Source organism: Macaca thibetana, chromosome 4 (assembly GCF_024542745.1).
Source record: "Macaca thibetana thibetana isolate TM-01 chromosome 4, ASM2454274v1, whole genome shotgun sequence".
Taxonomy (NCBI): Eukaryota; Metazoa; Chordata; class Mammalia; order Primates; family Cercopithecidae; genus Macaca; species Macaca thibetana.
Genome location: NC_065581.1, coordinates 44,372,975 through 44,390,778, shown reverse-complemented (window position 1 = coordinate 44,390,778; position 17,804 = coordinate 44,372,975). Strand labels below are relative to the sequence as shown.

Sequence of the window (17,804 nt, the reverse complement as noted above, 5' to 3'; positions counted from 1 at the left end):
CTCAAGCCTGTAATCCCAGCACTTTGGGAGGCCGAGACGGGCGGATCACGAGGTCACAAGATCAAGACCATCCTGGCTAACACGGTGAAACCCCGTCTCTACTAAAAAATACAAAAAACTAGCCGGGCAAGGTGGCGGGTGCCTGTAGTCCCAGCTACTCGGGAGGCTGAGGCAGGAGAATGGCGTGAACCCGGGAGGCGGAGCTTGTAGTGAGCTGAGATCCAGCCACTGCACTCCAGCCTGGGCGACAGAGCGAGACTCCGTCTCAAAAAAAAAAAAAAAAAATCTTTCAGAGTTTAAAAATTTTTGTTTTTACAAAAAGACCATTCTAAACCTGACTCTTTATCTTCTCTGAAGATATGAGACTGTTCTCAGAGACCCTGGGCCTCTAAGTTCCCAAGAGCATCCAGTCACAAAGCCCATGAGTCCCAAATACACTGGCATTTCACCAACGTGCTCCTTTTCCCTCCTGTTCTCCCAGTTCCTCACACCAGTTCTGTGAAGGCAGGAAGCAGCAATGACTGGCTCAGGCCACACATGCAGCAGGTGGCAGAGTCTATACTTCACAATCCCCTGCCATACCTGGGCAGATACCTCCCTCATGCGCGGTTCCTGCCCCCATTACCAGCCTGGATGAGGTGACCGGCCTCCATTAGCAGCACCACATCAGCCCTTTCCAGGTACTCGGTGCGGTGGGTGCACAGCAGCCGTGTGCTGTGGCTTAGCATGCCCAGGATGCACCTGTGCAGCAGGTGGTTGGCCACATCTGCATCCACAGCGGCCAGAGGGTCATCGAGGAGATAGAGCTCCTTTTCCTAGAGAGACGTGAGGGTACTGTGGGCACCAGGACCCAAAGGCTCTCCTGGGAAGATCTCCAAGTGGTCAGAGAAGACAGTTGAGATAAACTCTGGGGGCTACCCCTACACTAGCAGAGAAAGAGGTGAGACCTGAGGGTGGACATCCCTTCAGGCAAGAAAGAACAGCACCCCCAGGGCCAGCACTCAGCTTTCCTAGCTCCCAGGCCCTCAGCCCACATAACGCTTTTTTTTTTTTTTTTTTTTTTTTTTAAAGACACAGTCGCCGGGTGCGGTGGCTCAAGCCTGTAATCCCAGCACTTTGGGAGGCCGAGACGGGCAGATCACGAGGTCAGGAGATCGAGACCATCCTGGCTAACACGGTGAAATCCTGTCTCTACTAAAAAATACAAAAAACTAGCCGGGCGAGGTGGCGGGCGTCTGTAGTCCCAGCTACTCGAGAGGCTGAGGCAGGAGAATGGTGTAAACCTGGGAGGTGGAGCTTGCAGTGAGCTGAAATCCGGCCACTGCACTCCAGCCTGGGCAACAGAGCGAGACTCCGTCTCAAAAAAAAAAAAAAAAAAAAAGACACAGTCTTGCTCTGTTGCCCAGACTGGAGTGCACTGGCATGAACACCACTCACTGCAGCCTCAACTTCCCAGGCTCAAGTAATCCTTCCCACCTCAACCTCCTGAGTAGCTGGGACTACAGGTGCATGCTATCAAGCCCAACTAAATTTTTTTGGAGACAGGGTTTCATTCTTGTCACCCAGGCTGGAATGCAATGGTGTGATCTTGGCTCACTGCAACCTCTGCCTCCCAGGTTCAAGCAATTATCCTGCCTCAGCCTCCTGAGTAGCTGGAATTACAGGCATGCGCCACTATGCCCAGCTAATTTTTGTATGTTTTTCAGTAGAGATGGGGTTTCACCATGTTGGCCAGGCTGGTCTCGAACTCCTGACCTCAAGTGATTCACCTTCCTTGGCTTCCCCAAGTGCTAGGATTACACCAACTAACTTTAAAATTGTTTTTTGTAGGCCGGGCGCGGTGGCTCAAGCCTGTAATCCCAGCACTTTGGGAGGCCGAGACGGGCAGATCACGAGGTCAGGAGATCGAGACCATCCTGGCTGACACGGTGAAACCCCGTCTCTACTAAAAAATACAGAAAATTAGCCGGGCGAGGTAGCGGGCGCCTGTAGTCCCAGCTACTCAGGAGGCTGAGGCAGGAGAATGGCGTGAACCCGGGAGGCGGAGCTTGCAGTGAGCTGAGATCCGGCCACTGCACTCCAGCCTGGGCGGCAGAGCGAGACTCCGTCTCAAAAAAAAAGAAAAAAAAAAAAATTATTTTTTGTAGAGACAGGGTTTTGCCACATTACCCAGGCAGGTCTTGAACTCCTGGGCTCAAGCAATCCTCCTGCCTTGGCCTCCCAAAGTGCTGGGATTACGACCTAAGCCACCACGCCCAGCCTACAAATACTTTTTTTTTTTTTTTTTTGAGACAGAGTTTCGCTCTTTTTGCGCAGGCTGGAGTGCAATGGCACGATCTCGGCTCACCACAACCTCCGCCTCCTGGGTTCAAGCAATTCTCCTGCTTCAGCCTCCCGAGTAGCTGGGATTACAGGCATGCGCCACCATGCCTGGCTAATTTTGTATTTTTAGTAGAGACGGAGTTTCTCCATGTTGGTCAGGCTGGTCTTGAACTCCCAACCTCAGGTGATCCACCCGCCTCGGCCTCCCAAAGTGCTGGGATTACAGGAGTGAGCCACCGAGCCCGGCCACAAATACTTTTTAAAGGGCCTTGAACTCTGCTTTAAATCTGCAAACGGGGATGGGATGGCCAATACCTCAGGAACATGCAACAGAGGAGGGAAGGAACCAGATGCTAAGGAAAATATTCCTATCCTCCTAACTCAGCCACGCTCCCAAGGCTCCCCCCACCTCCCTGCCACTGTAACCTCCATCTTTAACTGACCTGGTAGACAGCACGAGCAAGGGCAATCCGGGCACGCTGTCCCCCGCTTAGGGTCACACCCTTCTCCCCCACCTCTGTCTGGTCTCCAGCAGGCAGGATCTGATGGAACAAGTTCCCCAGTGGGTCAAGGAGCTCCCCATTATCTTCTGGCCCACTTCTTATCCCTTTGCAGGAAAGAGATAGTGGGAGTCAAGAGAAGTAGGGAGCTTGAGGAGAGTAGACTTAAATTTGGGGTGAGCTAGTCAGAGAAGACAAGACACACTTCCAACAACATCGAGCATTTATCGAACACTTACTATGTGCCTAGCACTTTGCAGGCATTCTCTCATTCAAGCCCCATGATAATCTTATGAAGATGGTATCATGGTATCATTTCCTTTTCTCACGTGCAACCAAAGCTCAGACAGATTAACTAGCTGGCTCACAGCTAGTAAGGGGCAGGACACGAGTTCAGATTCTTTTTTTTTTTTTTTTTGAGATGGAGTCTCGCTCTGTCGCCCAGGCTGGAGTGCAATGGCACAATCTCCGCTCACTGCAAGCTCTGCCTCCCGGGTTCACGCCATTCTCCTGCCTCAGCCTCCCGAGTGGCTAGGACTATAGGCGCCCGCCACCATGCCTGGCTAATTTTTTATATTTGTAGTAGAGATAGAGTTTCACCATGTTAGTCAGGATGGTCTCGAACTCCTGACCTCGTGATCTGCCCATGTCGGCCTCCCAAAGTGCTGGGATTACAAGCGTGAGCCACTGTGCCGGCCACGAGTTCAGATTTTTTTTTTTTTTTTTTTTTTTTTGAGACGTAGTCTCACTCTATCACCCCGGCTGGAGTGCAGTGGTGCGATCTCAGCTCACTGCAAGCTCCGCCTCCTGGGTTTACGCCATTCTCCTGCCTCAGCCTCCCGAGTAGCTGGGACTACAGGCGCCCGCCACCTCATCCGGCTAGTTTTTTGTATTTTTTAGTAGAGACAGGGTTTCACCGTGTTAGCCAGGATGGTCTCGATCTCCTGACCGCGTGATCTGCCCACCTTGGCCTCCCAAAGTGCTGCGATTACAGGCATGAGCCACTGCACTTGGCCTACTATCCTGTCTTTTTAACAGGCAAGGTAGTAAGATATCTTGGGCAGATTTTATGTAAAAGCTTTTATGTTTTTACTTTTTTTTTTTGTGAGACAGTCTTGCTCTGTCGCCCAGGCTGAAGTGCAGTGGCATGATCTCAGCTCACTGCAACCTCTACCTCTTGGGTTCAAGCGATACTCCTGCCTCAGCCTCCTAAGTAACTGGGTTTACAGGTGCCCACCACCACGCCCAGCTATTTTTTGTATTTTTAGTAGAGACGGGGTTTCATCATGTTGGCTACGCTGGTCTCGAACTCCTGACCTCGTGATCTGCCCACGTCGGCCTCCCAAAGTGCTGGGATTACAGGCGTGAGCCACCACTGTAAGCCTGGCTGCCCTGGGTGGATCGCTGCCCTCAAGCGATCCACCTACCTTGGCCTACCAAAATGCTAGGATTACGGGCATGAGCCACCACGCCTGGCCGATCATTCATTGCTACATCAAGCTTTCCCAAGTCTGCTAGGTCCTAGGTACTGTTGTAGGCACTAAGGAAAGAGATGAACAACAAAGCTTTTAGCTCAGGGACTCACCATGTAGTGGATCACAGGTGCTTCCTCTGCATGAGGAAGGGAATCCCTTTGCTTAGTAGACCATTCCTGAGGCCACGAGAAGGCTTAGAAGTAGTACATTCCTTCTCTAAAAACCTACGAAAGCTGGGCTGGGCATAGTGGCTCAGGCCTGTAATCCCAGCACTTTGGGAGGCCAAGGTGGGCAGATCACTTGAGCCCAAGAGTTTGAGACCAGCCTGGGCAACATGGTGAATCCCCGTCTCTACTAAAAATACAAAAATTAGGCGGGCTTGGTGGCTCACACCTGTAGTCCCAGCTACTCGGGAGGCTGAGGCAGAAGAATCGCTTGAACCCGAGAGGCAGAGGTTGCAGTGAGCCGAGATCACTCCACTGCACTCCACTCCGTGCGACACAGCAAGACTCTGTCTCTCACACACAAAAAAGTAAAAACTTATAAAAGCTTTTACATCAAATCTGCCCAAGATATCTTACTACCTTGCCTGTTAAACAGACAGGGTAGGAAGCCAGGCATGATGGCTCACGCCTGTAATCCCAGCACTTTGGGAGGCTGAGGTGGGCAGATCACAAGGTCAGGAGATTGAGACCATCCTGGCCAACATGGTGAAACCCGATCTCTACTAGAAATACAAAAATTAACTAGGCGTGGTGGCATGCAGCTGTAGTCCTAGCTACTCGAGAGGCTGAGGCAGGAGAATTGCTTGAATCCAGGAGGCGGAGGTTAGAGTGAGCCGAGATTGTGCCACTGCACTCCAGCCTGGTGACAGAGTGAGACTCCATCTCAAAAAAGCAAAACAAAACAAAGCAAAACAAAAATTAGCTGGGTGTGGTGGCTCACTCCTATAGTCCCAGCCACTTGAGGGGCTGAGGTGGGAGGATCGTTTGAGCCCAGGAGGCAGAGGCTGCAGTGAGCCAAGATGGCGCCATTGCATTCCAGCCTAGGGGACAGAAAAAAGACCCTATCTCAAAAAATAAATAAATAAATAGGAATAAAAAGAATGACAGCTGGATACAGGATGCCCCATGGTCAAGGTTAAAGGTGCTCCTTTTCAGGGACATTCTACATTTACCTGGGTAGGGTAGTGGTGGTGACATTCTTGAAGGGGACAGCGGGATTGAGTGGGAAGTCAGGGGAGAAATCTGGAATCTCTTCTCCTATACATGCAGTACTCTGGACTGGGGGCAAGGGGAAATCTAATAGGCTTGGCAGGTTTCCCTAGGGTAACCTGCAACCAAATGAGACCTTGACTCTTCCAAGCCTTCACGGTGGGAAGTGGGTATGGAGAAGGGGACAAGGAGCCCGGCTGTGCAGAGCTAAGCCTGACAAGTGGAACCCTCCCTACCTCCAGAGGCCTTAGAGCTCTTCCCACTGCTGTGGAGAACACATAGTCATCACCCTACTGGGCCCTATGGGAAGGGGCAGCTGGACACTCTGGGAGGACCACAGTCCGACAGCCATTCCTAGATGAGTGATGCCCAAGCAGAAGCAACCCCTTTCCGGAAAAGCAAAGCTCTGGTTTGAGGTGTCAGCGACACTGGAAAAGCAGGCAGCTAAGAGGTTTCAAGGCCAGGCACTCACACTGAGATCATCATTGAGGGCGCAGGCTTCTAGCACCTCCTTGTACAGCTGTGCATCAAATGTCTTCCCAAAGAGGATGTTGTCTCGGATGGTGGCAAACTGGATCCAGGGTTCCTGGGTGGCCAGGCCAAAGCCCTTGGACAGCCCCCACACCGCCACGCGCCCACGCAGCCTGCAGAGAGCCAGGCCAGCAATATGGGGACCAGCTCTCCGCTGGGTCCCTCCATGCCCAGCCCTTGCTTCCTAGAAACCTCCCCAGGCTGCTGTCTTCCACACAGGGTCCCTCTTCGTATCACATGACTGAGCTGGCAGCTCCTGAGGTCACAGGGTCCTAACGAAGCCCATTCTGGGTGGAGAAGGGAAGAAATTGCTCTTTGGCTACAGCCAAGCAGCTGTTGTATTTACATGTGCTCAGGAGCTCAGTAGAGTATGGCTACCACATTGTACTTGTTCTCATCTGAAAGCAAGGTCCTCCCTCAAACCTATGCTCCTCTCTGGATCCCTCCCCTGCACAGTCACATTTCTGAAAGAATAGCTGACACGGGATGTTTCCATTCCTTTGCTCACTATTATAGCGTTTAAAACACTCTGGTGTAATGATTACAATGATTCGCTTTCTTGGCCACCTCCTTCTTTCCAGATTGAAAACTCTCCCAATAAAGGGACCATGCGTTGCTCTTCTTAGTACCCCGACCCCCAAAAGGGGTCCAACATATAGCAGGGGTTCAGTGTTTGCTAAAGGACAAAGTGAGGACAGGGGTGCATAAGAGGTTGGTTACCTGTGGAGCTCTCCAGCGATGGCAGCCAGCAGGGAGCTCTTCCCACAGCCCACCTTCCCCACGATGCCCACCAGCATACCCTGCAAAGAAGCCACACAAGTGTCTGCTATTGGTAGGGGATGGGACAGAGGGGGCAGTGGTCTCCCTCCTGACACTCTGGGCTGCCAATCCTCCCACTGAGGCTTCTCTTTTTTTCTTTCTTTCGTGTGTAGGGAAAGAATTCTCCACTTCACAGGCTGACCTGTTGGCTCTAGAGAAGTAGGGTGCTTTTTTCTCCACTCAGAGTGGCTATCAGTTTCACTGTCTATGTGAAGGGCCTCTGAAGGGGAACAGCATGCCAGAGAGAATGGGAGGAAACCACCCAAGAACTTCCAATGTAAGCTCTAAGACAGGCATCCCAGAATGGGAGAGGAAAGCGTAGAACTCCAGGCTTTAGGTCCTGGATGGTGGGTTGGCTAAGTCAACCTGTGGCTAGACTTCCCCTATCTCAGGGAGAAAAAGCAGTGCTTTGCATACATCCCTATTTCTGTGGGCTTATAGTTTAAAATTTTCTGTTTCCCTTTTTTTTTTGTCATAACATATGGAGCTATCTCCCTGCTAAAAACAACAACAACAACAACAACAAAAGTCCTAGTTCCTTCTCTAGAAGGGACTGGGCTCTCAGAAGCTCTATCTGCCTGTGATGCCCCAAATCTGCCAGCCAGGATTGACCCATCTACAAGTGACCACTTCTGAGGCCTTTCCCTGGGAATTTGGGACCAGGATCCAGAGACAGCTTCTCCCTGTTGGCTGTAATCTGTAAACTTGAGCATTCTCTGTAGTCAGATCTTCTGCTCAATGGAGGGTGTGTCCACAGAGAGAAGAGGACCAGGCAAATACAGGGAGAGAGGCACACAGAAGCAGAGAGCTCTGCGAGTTGAGGCCTGGTTCTGGGCTATTTCTAAGATCCAGCTGCGTTCCTGCCTTTGGATTCTGCAACGTATCTCTATATCCTTATTATAATTCTTGTTTGCTTAAGCTAGTTGCAGTGCATTTCTGTAACTTATATCCAAAAAAGCCCCAACTAACACGTTAGCAAAATTCCTTTGTACAAATCCAGCCTTGTCTTGCCTGAACTAAGAGGAAAAACAAAACACACAGCCCAAGCCAGAAACGTGAGCCAAATGTGGTGGAGGCAATTCAGCCACCACCAGAGAATGCCGGGTTGAGCTGTGGGGCACAGGGTTGGACAAAGGTCAGGAGAGAGTGAAAACTCAGGACAGGAGGTGAACAGGAGTTGGCTTATTGCCAGGAATGCCCCATTTTAAGTTCTTTGTATGCTGTAGCATGAGCCACAGGGTGTGACTGCTTTTCACCAGCCTAAACAGGGGATCCCCATTTGCAAAATATTTCTTGGAAGCGCTTGCTGGGCCTCTCCCCCAGATCCCCAATCTGGGGGAGATGTTAGTTAAGCCCCAGGGCCTGTTCTGAATGCTGCAGCTTCTGAGGGACATGGAGAGACAAACACACACCTATTGGTCTGGACTGGATGGATACACGCTGCCTAAAGACCAGAGAGAGGTGCAACTATTCTGAGACTCAAATGTGAGGTGTCCTCTCCTCATGGATGAGAACCTGCTCACCAAATGCCTCTCCCTCCTGCAGCAATTAGAGCTGCAGAGCGATCAGCTATGATTGGCTCGGTCACTGCTTCTCTGACATGAGTTCCTCTCTCGTGAGTCTGAGGACTCTCCCAGGGTGTCTGTTCAACAAACCTTTTTCACTTCGAGATGACCAATGAAGGTCTCCTGGCTGGTTCCAACTGGGTCCCAGGAGAACAAGGCTCCATGCAGCTCCAATACTGTAGATGGTTCTGTGGGGGGATCTGAACACAGAAGCCACTTGATTTAGGCTCCTAAACTACCACAATCTGCTTGGGGAGGGTAAATCATGTAATTGACTTGCCAGCCCCATATCTACCTGCCCAGAGCTAACTGAGTCTGAGTTTTGGATTCCGCTCTCTCTAACCCCTCTTCGTGACATCTATGCGTGGTACCCAAGTGGCTCCACTCCCCTTCTCACCCTGTGCCAGGTTCTGCCCACTAGCTTCCCATTACCTGGGCTGTAGTAGGCCTGGGGGTTGTGGTTTGGAAGGTCGAGGAAAAGCTGGATCCGGTCCAAGGACACTTTGGCCTCCAGGAGGCCATTGATCACCCAAGGGAAGTTGTTGAGAGGAAGAATAAGCATTCGCACCAGTGCCAAGGCCGTGAACACCTGAGGGAGGTGGGAGGAGGGTGAAGCCCCAGGAGTTATCTAAGGGCCTGTTTCTAAGGGAAGCCCTGTGGACAGGTCTGTGGAGGAAAGAACTGGGCAACGATAGAACTGAAGGGCTGGCTGGCCAATCCTGGGATCAGATGTGGCAGAGGTGGACACTTAAAGAATCCTAGAAATTCCAATGTTCAAGGGATACAGGTTCCATTTTTTTTTTTTTTTTTTTTCTTGACGGGTCTTGCTCCGTCACCTAAGCTGGAATGTAGTGGCATTTATAATCTTGGCTCGCTGCAACCTCCACCTCCAGGGTTCAAGTGATTCTCCTGCCCCAGCCTCCTGAGTAGCTGGCATCACAGGCATGCATCACCACACCTGGTTTTTATATTTTTAGTAGAGACAAGCTTTCACCATGTTGGTCAGGCTGGTCTCGAACTCTTGGCCTCAGGTGATCCGACTGCCTTGGCCTCCAAAAGTGCTGGAATTACAAGTGTGAGCCACCGTGCCCGGCCAAGGTTGCATCTTTTTAACTAGGCAGGCCTAGCTCATTTTGAGACTTTTTTAGAATTTCCAAGTAGCAACATCACCTGGCCTTGGCTAGACGCAGGACTGGATCAAAGATTTTTTTCCTAAGGCCATTAGAACGAGTATAAAGAGACCTAACCCCAAGCCTGGAACTGACTAGAAGTTGGAGTGAAAGGTAGAAGAGAGGAAGGAAAGGAATCCTTCACAGAGGGGAAGGTTATATATCCAAGGCCCCCACAAAAAGGTTCCTTCAGTTTTCCCTTGGTCGAGAGGCAGTCAGGGATCCCTCCCTCCTTCTCAGCCAGCACCGAGGGCCTGAGCCTACGTCTCCACTTCGCCGAAGTCTCCTTGATGCTGGTCCCCTTCCTTCCTGGTCCTCACCTTGGTGGCAGTGAGCTGGTGCCCCATGAGGACATAGGTGATGAAGATGACGATGGAGATGACAACCGGTAGGGCAGCCCACAGGTATACACAGGCTGCATCCAGGTATTTGATGACCCGGAGTCGCCCCAGCTCTCGAGCCCGGCAGGCCTCTACTCGAGCCCCCAGTGCCTGCTCCCACCCGCAGAGCTTGATGACCCGAATGCCACTCAGCAGCTCTGTCACAAGCTAGGGAAAGGAGACAAGGGAGAGGCGTGAAGTAGAGGCACTGCTCATGTGTCCTGTCCGCCAAGCCTTCCCCAGGCTCCTGGCAGAATGTTCAGTATTCTAAGCTCTGCACTGCCCTAGTCTTGGTTTTCTTCCTCACCTCAATCCTTTCTGGAAATCCTGCCCTTCAAATCCTTTTCAGCCCTGGGTTGCTTCCCCTCCCAGTCTCTCTTTTACTTCTCCACTGGCTCCAGCTGGCGACAGGTTGGAGTGGGAATTCCCCTCCTTCCTAGGAGAAGAAGTGGTGGAAGGTGCAGCCAAGTCACCACAGTGGAGTAAAAGCACTCCTCCCATTAGATGAGGGACAAAAGGCTATCTCCCAAAACCAAAAGATGTGAGCTTCGGGGGCTGGCCCCCCAGTTCTGGCCCCCAGCTTGAGTGGCACAGAAACTATCCTGTAGGAGTACACAGGCATAAGAGGCCACACCACAGCCCAGGGTCAAACAGGCTAATGGGCCCAGGGAAGATGGGCAAGAGCCAAAACTCCTTGTCTGTAGCTGTCACAGGTAGGGGAAAAGGCCTCATGCCATAACCATCTATCAACCTCCCTTCCCTCCAGGAGCACTCTGAACTGTTCCACTAAGGGTCGACAGCTATGCTGTATGAACCCCCAGGACTGCCATCCCCTTTGTACCCACAATCACTGCAGAACCCAGAGCTGATTCAGCCAAACCCTAAACACCTAGAGTTGGCCCAGGCAGGAAAGTGACCTATTCCCTTCCCCTCAGCCTATCCAAAGAGGCAGCTGCGGATCTCCTAGGTCTCTCTACATGCAGCCATGGGGTGGTCTGTGCCCTAGGTAAAGAGGTTGGAGACTTGGGTCCCAGCTCAGGCCCTACAGACCTGTTTGGTGCCAGGGAGATGACTTCCTACCTCCCAGGGTGGCCACATGTATTCAGAGCTTACTTTGTGACTGGCACTATGCTAAGCATTATCTCATGAGATCCTTACAAGAGCTCTACAAGGTGAGCTACTATTATTCTCATTTTACAGACGAGGAGGGGGGAAGCCCAAATAGGTTAAGTGACTTGTCTGAAGTGATTGAACTAGTAAGTGTAGAGCCAGGATTTGAACCCAGGTCTATCTTTCTCCAGTCTCAGCTCTTAACTTTGAGGTCACTCTCACTCCCTCAGGTAGTGTGCATAGGAAGACCTGTGGCCCTGGGCTGGGTGGGGTCTCTAGATAGCTGAGGGACCCCAAGTACCCCCTCACCTTAACCCGCGCATCCTTGTGCCGTAGCATTTCCTGGTTGCTGGCCATGATGCGGGTGGCAATCACTTTGTTGACAGGTACCAGCAGCAGTGCCAAGATCAGACCACCCACAAAGGCCACGCCTACCTGCTGGTACAGCAGGTAGAGGGTGATGGCCAGCTGTAGGGGCAGGCCCCAGGCTTCATGGAAGCTCCCAGCAAAGTTAAGCAGCCGTTCAGAGTCAGTGCCTAGTAGGTTCAGGGCCTCCCCAGTAGGAGGGCGGCTGGGCCCCAGCTGTAAAGTCTTGCGGTACAGGATGTTCAGCACGGCCCCCCGTGCCTGAAGTTTTACCTTACATACCTCATACCCATACTGATTCTGCAGCACAGCACCCAGTACAGCCCCACTGGCTAGCCCCAGAGCGTAGAGCAGGCCATGGCTTAGTGGCTCCTGCCCCTCTTCCAGGAAGCCCACCAGTAGGGAGAGCAGCAGGGGCCCTGAGAATCCCAGCATGGTCCCTACCAGCTTCAGCAGTCCAAGTGTCAGATAGCACCGTCCAAAGGCCCTGTATAAGGCCCTCCACAGTCGGGCCCCCTCCTGCCAGTGTGACTGGAAGACACGAGCCAGGTAGGTTGGATGCAGTCTGTGGGGGAGGCGGCAAATGTCCTGAGGCTGCTGGAGCTCTCCACAGGCCCCACGGGCCAGCAAGGGTGCCAGCCAGGCATAGGAAAAGTGTGACAGCCAACTCTCCCCATCTTCAGCCACCTCAGGTTCTTGATCCTCGGGCAGGAGGGGTTCCTGAGCCCAGGGTTCTCGTGGTCCCCCAGGAGCTGCCCATCCCAGTGCATAGGCCAAGAGTGCAGCCAGCTGCAGGATGAGCAGGCATAGGCGGGCCACGGGCCCTGGGAGAAGTGGGGGCAGAAGTGTGCCTCGTTGGCAATGCCACAACACGGTCAGCACTAGGGCTGGAGCTGGCAGCAAGGCTACCAGGGCCAAGGCCAAGGGACCCCGGGAGTGGCCATGAGAGGAATGGGACAACACCCACAGGGCCAGGCTGTGGCTGATCCAGGCCACAGCTGCCACACACCCTTCCAGCACCTCTAGGCCTATGGGTCCTGGGCCTGCCCCTGGTGGCAAAGCAACTGGAAGGAGGTCTAGCAGCGGGAAGACGGAAAGCAGGAAGGAAGCTGCAAGTCGGAGGCGCCATCCAGGACTGCAGGGTAGGATGTAATCTGGACTCCTGGGGACAAGAGGGAAGACAAGGAGGCACGCTGTGGCTGACTCAGGACCCAGACATACCCCTCACCTCCAAAAATTCACTTACCTAAGAAATCAACTCCCTTCCTGCCTTGCACATCTTATCCCTACCCCACTTTACCTCGGAACCCAGGGTCTTTTCTCCCAGGAAGTCTTCCCAGATGAACCTAACTCATTTTCTGACAAAATGAGCTAACAAGCCACCTGAGCCTACCTACCTACACCATTTCTGACTCTCTTTTTTTTTTTTAACCACAGACATTAACAATTTTGAGGTAAGGTTGTCCTTAACATGAAGACTAGGAAAAAAAAAATCCTGGGTACTATGTTTGCTACTTGGGTGATGGGATCATTAGAAGCCCAAACTTCAGCATCACACAATATATCCATGTATAATTACAAACAAGCACATATCCCTCATGAATCTAAAATTTAAAAAAAATCCAGGCCAGGTGCTGTGGCTCACGCCTGTAATCCTAGCACTTCGGGAGGCTGAGACGGGATGATCACCTGAGGTCAGGAATTCAACACTAGCCTGGCCAACATGGTGAAACCCCATCTCTACCAAAAACGCAAAAATTAGCCAGGCATGGTGGCAGGCACCTGCAATCCCAGCTACTCAGGAGGCTGAGGCAGGAGAATCGCTTGAATCCGGGAGACGGAGGTTGCAGTGAGCTGAGATCACGCCACTGCGCGCCAGCCTGGGCGACAGAAGGAGACTCCATCTCAGGGAAAAAAAAAAAAAAAAAAAAAAAAAAAAAAATCCAAAGTTTTCATGCAGATAACCGCTAAAGGGTACATATTCATTTTTACAAAAGGATCCACCTAAGAGTACCCTTAAATTCACCTGAAGCACTATTAGATGAATAAAAATTGGACTTACATACAGCTTTTATATTCTAATATGGTAGCCTAAACTTTATAAAGCCTTGGAATATTCTACTGTCTTTCCACTGATTGTAGAAGGTGGTGTGGATTGCTTTTGTGACTCCTTTAGCTGAAGAAAAATATCTCTTTCTGCTTGTGTTTACATCTTCTTGGCATACAAAGAAATTTTTTTTGTTTGTTTTTTTTTTTGAGACGGAGTCTTGCTCTGTCACCCAGGCTGGAGTGCAGTGGCGGGATCTCGGCTCACTGCAAGCTCCGCCTCCCGGGTTCACGCCATTCTCCTGCCTCAGCCTCCCGAGTAGGTGGGACTACAGGCGCCTGCCACCTCGCCCGGCTAGTTTTTTTTGTATTTTTTTAGGAGAGACGGGGTTTCACCGTGTTAGCCAGGATGGTCTCGATCTCCTCACCTCGTGATCCGCCCGTCTTGGCCTCCCAAAGTGCTGGGATTACAGGCTTGAGCCACTGCGCCCGGCCAAAGAAATGTTTTTAATAAACAAAAGGTGATCTGTTGCATTAAGAATCAAATACAGGGGCTGGTCACGGTGGCTCATGCCTGTAATCCCAGCACTTGGGGAGGCTGAGGCGGTCAGATCACTTGAGGTCAAGAGTTTGAGACCAGCCTGGCCAACATGGTAAAACCCCATCTCTACTAAAAATATAAAAATTAGCTGGGTATGGTGGCACGCACCTGTAATTCCGGCTACTTTGGGACACTGAGGCATGAGAATCGCTTGAACCTGGGAGGCGGAGGTTGCAGTGAGCTGAGATCGTGCCGCTGCACTCCAGCCTGGGCGACGGAGAGAGACTCCATCCAAAAAAAAAAATTAAATACAGGAAAACATACCTGCAGCAGTGAGTGTCAGCATGTCTTGAAAGTTCATATAAAAAGAGGACTGAGTCTGTTACACCCTTTGTTGGCAGGGCTAGGTTACTAAAAGTTTGCTTGTAAACTAAAATGCAGAGTCTTGCTCTGTTGCCAGGCTGGAGTGCAGTGGCGGGATCTCAGCTCGCTGCAACCTCCGCCTCCCAGGTTCAAGCGATTCCCCTGCCTCAGCCTCCCTAGTAGCTGGGCGTTTTCTTAAAAGTCCATCTGATGACACTGATTTGTAAGGATTTAGATGGGAATAAAAATCAGCCTTTAAGAATTCTATTTCTGGGCTGGGCATGGTGGCTCATGCCTGTAATCCCAGCACTTTGGGAGGCCAAGGCAGGTGGATCGCTTGAGGCCAGGAGTTCAAGACCAGCCAGGGTAACACAGTGAAACTCCATCTCTAGTAAAAATATGGAAATTGGTCAGGCATGGTGGCACACACCTGTAGTCTCAGCTACTCCAGAGGCTGAGGCAGGAGAATTGCTTGAACCCAAGAGGTGGAGGTTGCAGTGGAGGTGGAGGTTGCAGAGCGCCACTGCTCTCCAGCCTGGGTGACAGAGTAAGACCCTCTCTCAAAAAAAAAAAAAAACATTTGTTTCTGGCTGGGCATGGTGGCTCACATCTGTAAACCCAGAACTTTAGGAGGTTGAAGAAGAAGGATTGCTTGAGCCCAAGAGTTCAAGACCAGCCTGGACGACAAAGCAAGGCCTTCTTTCTACCAAAAATATATATATATATATATATATATATTTTTTTTTTTTTTTTTTTGAGACAGAGTCTCGCTTTGTCGTCCAGGCTGGAGTGCAGTGGTGCAATCTTAGCTCACTGCAACCTCCACCTCGTGGGTTCAAGTGATTCAAGAGAGGGTTTCACCATGTTGGCCAGGCTGGTTTCAACCTGACTTCCAGTGATCCGCCTGTCTCAGCCTCCAAAGTGCTGGGATTACAGGCATGAGCCACTGTGCCAGGTCAATTTTTTTGTATTTTTAGTAGATGGCATTTTGCCACGTCGGCAGGCTGGTCTCGAACTCCTGGCCTCCCACAGTGCTGGCATTACAGGCTTGAGCCACTGCATCTGGCCTATTAAAAATAATTTTAGGCCGGGCGCGGTGGCTCAAGCCTGTAATCCCAGCACTTTGGGAAGCCGAGATGGGCGGATCACGAGGTCAGGAGATCGAGACCATCCTGGCTAACACGGTGAAACCCCGTCTCTACTAAAAAATACAAAAAACTAGCCAGGCGCGGTGGCGGGCGCCTGTAGTCCCAGCTACTCGGGAGGCTGAGGCAGGAGAATGGCGTGAACCCGGGAGGCGGAGCTTGCAGTGAGCTGAGATCCGGCCACTGCACTCCAGCCTGGGCGACAGAGTGAGACTCTGTCTCAAGAAAAAAAATAAATTAAAAAAAAATAAATAAATAAAAATAAAAATAATTTTAAAAAATTAGCCAGGCGTGGTGGCATGCACTTGTGGCCCCAGCCCCAGCAACTCAGAAGGCTGAGGTGGGAGGCTGCTGGAGCCCAAGAGGTCGAGGCTGCAGTGAACTGTGATTGCACTACTGTACTTCAGCCTGGCCAACAGAGGGAGACCCTGTCAAAAAAAAAAAAAAAAAAAGCACACACACACACACACACACACAAAGAAAAGAAAAAAGGAAAAGAAAAAAAAAAGAGTTGTATTTCCTAAGATGTGGGGACCCAAGAAAACTGGCCCCAAGTTGGCCATCAACCAACCTCATCACCCCAAGTCTCTTTTCCTCTCTTAATCTCACTTTGCTCACCAGCACAGTGAGCAGTGAGTCTCAAATTAAAAGCCTTCTGAGGCCCTTTCCTATCTTAGGTTCTCGATCTCTCTAACCCTTCTCAGCAACACACACAAGGCTGATAAGTGAAATGAGGCACAATTTCTATTGATCACGTGATGGTCTTCCTTGCTTTCGCAGGGAGCGGATGAATCCCTTGGATAGGAGAAGCTGTGGATCTGCTTGGTCTAGGAGGAATTCTGATTTGTTTCTTACACAGAGACAAAAGTCTAGAAGGGTTTAATCACCTAGCAAAGACATCCACAGCCTTCTCAGAGGAGCAGCTATTAAAAATTGGCACAGTCTTTTGGGAACTCAATCTAATGAGAAAGCAAGCAAGACCTCTTGGATAGGGACACTTTCCCCCATCAGACTAGGAACTGCTAAAGCCAGAGACCAGACCGCCCTCCTGTCTTCTCAGCAGCTAGAAAGAGACTAACTTTAGTCATCTCTAGCCATAAAAGAACTAAATACAAAATCAAGGTAAGTTTAGCACCCACACCTTATAGCCCTTAATTAGGGGAAGGTTTAATGTTTGATTTTGCTCTTCTTGTCTATCTACTGCTTCCCCTTCAGCTGAGCCTACGTATACTTTTCTTAATCTGGAAACACTAACGTTTCATGGGTTGAAATGGTGAGAAACTGAGCCTACAACTTAAACACGTCAGCGCTTTTGGCTAAAAACGTTGTTCCCCTAATTCTGCCTTCAATTCATGACAGCTGAGTCTGGGTAACTGAAAATGGATAGTTCTGATGATTTCTAACACTCATTAGACCTTTAAAAACATGCCAGGCACTGCACTATATGCTTAATTATCTCATTTAAACCTCCCAAGAATGAGACTCAGAGAAGGCAGGTACTTGCCCAAGAACAGCCACACTGCTGCTAAGTAGTAATGCTTAGATTTTATTCTACTTCTGCCCTACTCCAGAGACCTAGCTATTCTGGTGACACTGCCGGAAGATGTAGGTTGCGGGTGAGATCTGCAGGCACACACGGACAGATGCCTTGCGCTTGTCTCTACCCACCTCGGGGTGCCCAAGTAGCAGGCACTGAGCACGGCGAGGAGTGCGTGGGGCAGGGCGCTGAGCACCAGCTGGGTGAAGCAGTGGCCTGTGGTGTCCCCCTCCCACAGCGGGAGCGGCCACGCTGCGCTGCTGCCGCACAGCTGGGCCAGAAGTCGCTCCATGGACGCCTCACCTGAAGGCAAAGTTGAGCGTGAACGCGATGCAGAATAACAGCCGGCTTTGCTGGCGCTTTCCAGCCCGGTCTCCCCGCCTCCAGCCCCGCCCCGGAACCAGGACCGCCCGTCGCTTCCGCCCCGAAGCCAGACCCCGCCCGTTCTCGCGGTACCAAGGGTAGAAAGGTAGGAGGTTTCCCCGCTGGATTTCTGGACGCTGGTCACCCACCTTTCCATCTGTTTTTCCCCTCTCGTTTCTCCGTCCCCAGGCATCCGGAACCTCAAACCTGAAGAAGCTGCTGTGCACCGGATTCCGATATCCTGAATACTGGTGTATGCAAAAAAAACTACTGCCCGGGCGGGGTGCTGCGCCAGCCACGGCTGGTGCACCCCCGAGGCTGGAACACTTAGCCGGCGCTCTTAGCCACGCCCATATGC

At 51.3% G+C, this 17,804-nt stretch overlaps 1 protein-coding gene across 8 annotated transcripts in view; it reads right to left on the bottom strand.

Moving 5' to 3' along the window:
• The window catches only part of ABCC10 (ATP binding cassette subfamily C member 10), a 24,627-nt gene extending 6,823 nt beyond the window's left edge, over positions 1-17,804 (bottom strand). For 4 of the 8 annotated variants that reach the window (XM_050786894.1, XM_050786899.1, XM_050786898.1 and 1 more), the window contains exons 1-10: positions 17,596-17,802; positions 17,215-17,386; positions 11,395-12,613; positions 9,916-10,143; positions 8,859-9,015; positions 8,517-8,626; positions 6,763-6,842; positions 5,984-6,155; positions 2,766-2,864; positions 626-815 (exon numbers count right to left, since the gene is read on the bottom strand). In XM_050786894.1, coding sequence (XP_050642851.1) covers positions 626-815; positions 2,766-2,864; positions 5,984-6,155; positions 6,763-6,842; positions 8,517-8,626; positions 8,859-9,015; positions 9,916-10,143; positions 11,395-12,613; positions 17,215-17,375 — 2,416 coding nt within the window. In that variant the 5' untranslated portion in view covers positions 17,376-17,386; positions 17,596-17,802. Of the gene's footprint in view, positions 1-625; positions 816-2,765; positions 2,865-5,983; positions 6,156-6,762; positions 6,843-8,516; positions 8,627-8,858; positions 9,016-9,915; positions 10,144-11,394; positions 12,614-17,214; positions 17,467-17,595 lie in introns of those variants that run through there. The other 4 variants (XM_050786901.1, XM_050786897.1, XM_050786900.1 and 1 more) reach the window with 4 other exon arrangements.